The 6711-nt window shown below is 48.6% G+C and overlaps 1 protein-coding gene across 1 annotated transcript in view; it reads left to right on the forward strand.

The window, feature by feature from the left end:
- The first annotated feature begins 6526 nt into the window (after window positions 1–6526).
- Window positions 6527–6711, forward strand: part of SQSTM1 (sequestosome 1) — a 4779-nt gene continuing 4594 nt past the window's right edge. The window contains exon 1 of the mRNA XM_025896008.2: window positions 6527–6629. Coding sequence (XP_025751793.2) covers window positions 6527–6629 — 103 coding nt within the window. The remainder of the gene's footprint in view (window positions 6630–6711) is intronic.

Below are 6711 nucleotides of genomic sequence, written 5' to 3' on the forward strand. Positions count from 1 at the left end.
TGTGAGTGTGAGTGTGTGTGAATGAGAGTGTATGTGTGTGTGTCTGTGTGTGTCTGTGTGAGATTGTGAGTGTGTGAGACTGTGCGTGTGAGTGTGTGTGTGTGAGATTATGTGTGTGTGTGAGTGAGAGTATGTGAGTGTGTGAGATTGTGTGTCTGAGTGTGTGAGATTGTGTGTCTGAGTGTGTGTGTGTGAGTGTGCGTGTGTGTGATTGTGAGTGTGAGACTGTGTGTGAATGTGAGAGTGTGTGAGAATGTGTGTGAGAGTGAGTGTGTGTGTGTGAGATTGCATGTGAGTATGAGAGCGTGAGTGTGAGTGGGTGAGTGTGAGATTGTGTATGAGAGTCTGTTTGAATGTGTGTGTGAGATTGTGTTGTGTGTGATTGTGATTGTGTGTGTCTGTGAGTGTGCATGAGTGAGTGTGTCCTTGTGTGAATGTGTGTGAGAGTGTCTGTGTATGTGTGTGTGCGTGTCTGTATGTGACTGTGTGTGTACATACATATGTACGTGTGCACAAGTGCACATTCTTGTGTTACACATAACTTACATACCTGTATCCTTGGCTCATCCCTATCGATGCATAGAGAGGTGTCCCCACGGGGTGTGCACAGCTGGGGCACTGTGGGGGCTGTGCAGGACAAGGTTGGGGGGCAGCAGCAGTGTACCCTCGCTGCCATTCCGGCAGAAGAATTTCATCTTGGTTAAGGAAACAGCATCTCATGTTTACTGAGAGAAAATCAATGCCAGATTAATACCACAAATGGAAGCTGCTGCCTGGAAGGACATCATCCCTCTTCCAAAGGACCTGGCATTCAGGGGTTATGACCTCAAGCTGCTTGCCTGGGTGAAAGACAGAAGAAATCAGATTAAAAAATTATTTTGCTTCTGTTTTCTTCTGTTAATGGGTCCAGCTTATTTCATTACAGACCAGGAGGAGCTGTACAGTGAGGTCAGGCTCCACAAGCATTTACGTGCCTCCATCATCTGAACTTGTATCTTTGGTTGTGCGTGAGGTCAGGCCGCTCGTGTGCCCCGTACATGGCCACATAATTCCTCCAGTGAAAGTTGTCATCTTCGGTTCCCCAGAGCTCTGCTAGCGAGTAAATATTTCTCAGATGTGTAAATATTGTAGGACTGGCTTCCAGTGATCAAAGTCTGTTGTTTGAGATGTTTGGATCAATCAGGGTGCAATGTACAGCAAAGCTCTGCCCGTGCCAGAGGCAGGAGCAGCGATACAGGCACTTGGCAATGCTTGGATACAGCCCAGGAGTTGTCCCAGGTGGCAGGCAGGGATGAGCTGGGAGCCAGCTGTGCTCTGTGGGCACATCTCCCAGCAACACTCCAGCAGACACAGGAATTCTTCTGAAACAGGGAAATCCTGCAAATGGGTGCTCAGGTCTCTGCTCTATTTCCTTCTGGAAAGGCGAGGGGTGGAGGGAGCTCAGCACCAGGAAGGGTGGGTGCAGGGGCTGCCTCGAGATGCTCTGGGTGACACACGTGCCTTTGAGAACCATGCAAGCGCATCAGGAAAAGCACATGTTGCCCATTTCTGCAGGAGATGATCTTGTCTAACTGCATCCTTAGAATCTTCTCCAGTTCATAAAATAAACCACGTTTTTCAAATTTTGAAATGGCTTCTCCTGGTGGTTAGAAAATCCTGGAAGGAAATCAGCAGAGGGAGCCCTTTGGACGGCACCAAAAGTTCCTACCTCCCTCCACTGCCAGAAGCCAGTGAGGAGCTGCAGAGTCCCAGCACAGACTGCTGCTCACACCGGGCCCATCCCTGAGAAGGGAAATGCACTGAGAAACACTCTTGGGAATATTGAAAAAAACCGAGAGGCGCTGGACCTGTGCTTCCTAACCTGGATTTTGCGAGGCATTGCCCAAGCGACCGTCCCCATGGGAACACGAGCCAGCAGCGGGACAGCCCAGCCCTGGGGCACTTATCCTGCTCCCTGGTGAGCGCCCACGCCCCAGGCTCAGCCCCAGCACAGCACAGCCACCACCACTCGCTCCTCGGCTGCAGGTGGAGCCTCCACCACACCAGCAACAGCACTTGCACATTACAGCAAAGAGCAGCAGCCCAGCAGCTCTGTCCCACCCAAATCGCTGCTTTCTCGCCTTGAACCCACGCGTTAAACCCAGATTAAACCAAGAGCGGGTTCACAGGAATTAATGGCAAACCCCCACCCAGAGGTGGCAGACAAGTGAGAGCCACTGGTGGGAAAGGCATGTGAAATCCTGCTGCAGTCACAGGGTTTGTAGAAAGAACACGTAACGTTATAGTGCATTAGATGTTGGCTGTTTATTTTTCAGAGGTTCAAAATGCTCTTTCCACTCGGGATATGTGGTGTGCCTGCAGTGGAAGAGAACAGAGGAACATTAATAATTTCTCCAAGACAATTAATTAGACTCTTTCCCAAGGATAAAGTTTAATCTAATTTCTGCTGTAATACTTTGTCTTCATAAGAGTCTGTAGAAATTAATGAGCTTTATACCACCCTCTCATGAAAAAAAACTTGGGTTCTCTTGGACAAAATGAGGGACTAAGCAAAATTGCATCACTTGCCATTTTTTTCTCAGATTTGCAAAGGTCCCTTTTATTCTTGAAGTCCCTCTCTGTTAGCCCAGTTTTGGCTTTTATTCTACTCTTAACAAGTAAGTTTTGAGCTTTGGCCCTTTTGCAGAGCAAAGATTAAAATATAAACTGCAGAGACCCCAAACCCCAGCACCAAATAAAGAGAGAGAAGATGGTTTTTTTAGGTGATCTCATGATCTTTGAACTGTTGATGTTGGCAACACTGAAAGTGTTGCAGAAATGAGGGCCTTCCACAGGAAGAACTTCCATAGTAATCCACAGGTCCTGAGGCCATCACAAAGATTAGAAAGAGAAAACATTCATTAGGTCTAGGTAGAAAATGTAATCCAGATTTATATTTGATTTTATCTAGTTCTCCAAAGAGAAGAGAGTTTGGAGACCTATCTGTGAGTGGGTCAGCCTCGATGCTTCCCAGGTTGCTTTAAACAAGAAGCACTTTCTGTTTTTCTCATAAACCAAAATAATTTTATTTTGTATGAGTTTTATAGATGGCTGTGTTTAAACATCAGTAGGGCTTGTTTCAATGCAGTACAAATGTTTTCAAATTCTCCATAGCCACAGGAGATGAAAATGACAACAGGGTGCTTTACTTTCAATGTGTTGACATGAAACATTGACATGTTGATGCTTTAATTCAGGGTAAAAGCTACAAGTCAGGTTCTCAAAGCAACACTCACCCCAAGCAATTTGTGTGGGTTGCAAAAAGTTCTTTCTCACCTTCAGAAGCATGAAATCCTTATGGAATTCCATGACACCCGTAGTGTGCTTGTACCTTGTGCTTGCCCTCCACCTGTTCTCCCAATCTGCTCCTCGGTTTCTGTGAAAAAACTGTCCCAGAGTTTTCTGCCCTTAAAAGTTTCATACCACAGAAATGAGAAATGCTGCTGAGGCTGTGTAAACACCTGACGTGGCAGAGCTAACCTTCAGGAAAGATCAGCCTCAAAAATGAGACAGCAAAAAACACCCTGCTCTGCCTGTGCCGGTGAGGAAGGAAGGCTTCTGCTTCCGAGGCAGAGAACAGCGTTTCCTCGGGGCTGGAGGAGGAGGGAAGTTGTCATGGGACGGAGCTGAGTCACCCACCTCTGACCCGACACATCCAGAGGATCCTGCACCTCTCCAGAAGCCTCTGGAAAGAGCGGGTGGGATCGTGGCACCCAGACCTGCCCACTGTGGCTCTGCACCGTCCCTCCGGCACCACACACCGTCCTGCCAAAGCCAGGGGGTGCCCGGGGGCCAAACCCGCCCCTCCTCACCGGGAGTGCCGGGACAGCGATGGAGCAATGATCTGAGGAAATATTTCCTCTGGAATATCATCCTCAGCCTCTGTTGTGGTTTGCAAGCAAGGAAAAGATTGGACACCCCCCGCCCCCTCCGCCCCTTCATGCCTCTAAGTCTTTACTGTGAACGTGCAAAGTCTGCACATAAGGAGTATTTCTGGTGGTGGTGCCCTCGGAGCAAAAATCTCACCAAATATTTTTAAACATTTCCCAGCAGAAAGTGGGTGTAGAGAGAAAGCTGAGCACTTCAGTGATGCTAATTGCTCCTTTTTGAGTCTTTCCTTTCTAACTCGAATTTTTGAACTCAGCTTTTCCCCCCCCCCATCCTCTTTGCTGTTCCTTTGCTACATCCATCTGTGAAGCTGGTTAGTCAGCAGCTAGGACAAGCTACTTTTTGGGCAGAGGTTGCTGTGCTGCTATGGGATTCCTAAGGAACCTTAAAAAATCATCCACACAGCCTGTGCTTCATGCTGAGAATCAAAAAAATCCACATCCACCAGGGAGACACTTCTCAAGAGAACCTCTGTGAGAATACAACCCAGATCCTCATATGGCTTCTCCAGGGGGCTGAGAAACCTCCCAGAGGCACATCCCAGGGCTGGGGACAATGGGACAGAGGGAGGTCTGAGATCTGTGCTGGAGAAGGGCTGGCTGGGAGGAAATCCCCAACCTCGAGGAGGAGGAGCAAGCACTCAGTGAGTCACCCCTGTCCCATGATCGGTGAGGTAAGCTAATGCAGGCTGGTGAAAGCCTGTTTTCCTTATGTTTTGTAAAAGTGCATGATGTCACACCCAGAGAGCTGAGTGTGACTCAGCAAGTACCACCAGGAGAAGGGAAATTCCCCTTGTCATTTGGACCCTTCCATATTTGCCAGCGGGATGAAAGCTGACACAGAGGAAAACTTAGATTTCTGGTTTTACTCTGGTGAATTGCTTGGTCATTATAAATGCATTAATCAATTTACCTGGAAAGAGAACTGAGTGGAAAAGACCCAGCAACTTGAGAACAACCCTCTGTGCCTCAAACACCCAGGCAGGGATGGAGAAGGGAATAGGAATTGGTGCTGCACCAACTCAGAGCCTAAGGAATGAATGTGCTGGGGTTGGATCTGAAAATGCAGGTCTCTGGCTCTGTAAATGAGACCAAAAGTGGCCCTTAGGGTCCTCAGAAATAGAACATGAGACAGACATGCTGGAGGTGCTGCTTGGTGAGGCAGATGCAACACTGTCAGCAGCGTGTCCTGTACTGCATGTCCTTCTACCACTGGTCCTGCTTCTGATTTTATGGAGAAAGAAATATAATACAACAATATCAAGTCATCAACTTTCACCAACATTTTCAGACATAAGAATACACACAACAAATAGGCAAAAGGGAAGATGAGTGTAACACGGCTTTGCTGCCTGCCCAAACTTTTCAATATCCCGTGCTGTAAAAGCTGCTGAATCATTTCCTAAGCAGCATCATCCAGGCTTACACCTGAGTCTGCTGATGTTTAAACTTTAACTTGCTACTTCATGGTGGAATATTAGCCGTGTCATACCTAGAAATTGAAATTTCTAGAAAAATCTTCAAGTTAAAAGGGGCAACCTTTTCTACTGTAAATATTATTTTCCAGAAAGGTGTTGCAATTTCAACATTGCCACACATCTGCCACAAATGTCTCTACATGAAAGGCCAAGTGTTTTAACATATATGCGTAAGTTCAAGAAATAAACTACCTCCCCATTGTGGAAATTAAAATGTATGCTTCTCTTGATTACAGAAGATGATAAATCATCACACAGTTTCTCCTAAATTCTTGTTATCTTAAACTAAGAAATACAACACCAAGAGTCAGAATGGTCAGGGCCTTGGGTGAGAGGAAATTAACACCAACAAGGAACCTAATAATCATTGATCCATCTTTATTTAATTATGCTTGGACAGCACAGGCAGTGTGTTCTGCCAGCTGAACTCTCCTGTGGCCGGATTAAGAGGCCTGTCAACTGTATCTGATCTGCAAAAAAATGCTGCTGCCAACCAGCTTGGAAAGGCCCCAGCACACCCTCCTTAATGTCAGTTGTGTTTACACCAGTGTCTTTATTTTTAGACCTCCCTTCCGAAACACGGGGGTTCAGGGAAGAGTTATTTATTCCTGTCATGCTGGGCATGCAAACCCTCCAGCGGGTGCTGCTGCCCCGGCACGAGCGGGGCGGGCGCGTGGCTCCCCAGCGCTGTCCCGTCTGCTGTGATGGAAAGGACAAGCAGGACGGGGATGGCCAAGAGCTGTGATAGCACGTGCCCCGGTACATCGTGGTGGGTAATGTTCAAGCGGTGACTGGGACCAGTCTAGCCCAGTCCTGCCTCATGATGGGCACATGGATGGTTGTGTTTCCCCACCAGTGGGTCTCAGAGGCCATCGGTCACCCAGAAGGTCCCCATGCCACACTCACTCCCCACTGGTGCTTTGGTTACCAGAATAACCCCGTGCCCCACAACCTGCACGGCACTGTCTCTCCGCGCCCAAACCAGGGCACAGGCACTACTCCGGGAGGGCTGAGCAGGGCAGGGAGCAGACACAGGCATTTGCACCTATCCACAGGATCTCCCGGCTGCAGGAAACGCGCCTTGAGCTCCTTCCCCTTCCTCTTGGGGAGAACGAAGCCGGGATGGCGAGGGACGGGAAGCGGGACCGGACCGGGACCGCGGAGAGCCGGACCGGGGGGCGGAGCCTGCGACAGAAGGGGCGGGACCTGAACACAAAGGGGCGGAGCCTGAACTAACGTGTGCATATGCTCTAGTGGGGGCGTGGCCTCAAGGGGGCGTGACCTGCAGGCGCCGGCAGTATAAAATG

This window comes from Manacus vitellinus, unplaced genomic scaffold (assembly GCF_001715985.3).
Source record: "Manacus vitellinus isolate BGI_N305 unplaced genomic scaffold, ASM171598v3 scaffold_51_pilon, whole genome shotgun sequence".
Taxonomy (NCBI): Eukaryota; Metazoa; Chordata; class Aves; order Passeriformes; family Pipridae; genus Manacus; species Manacus vitellinus.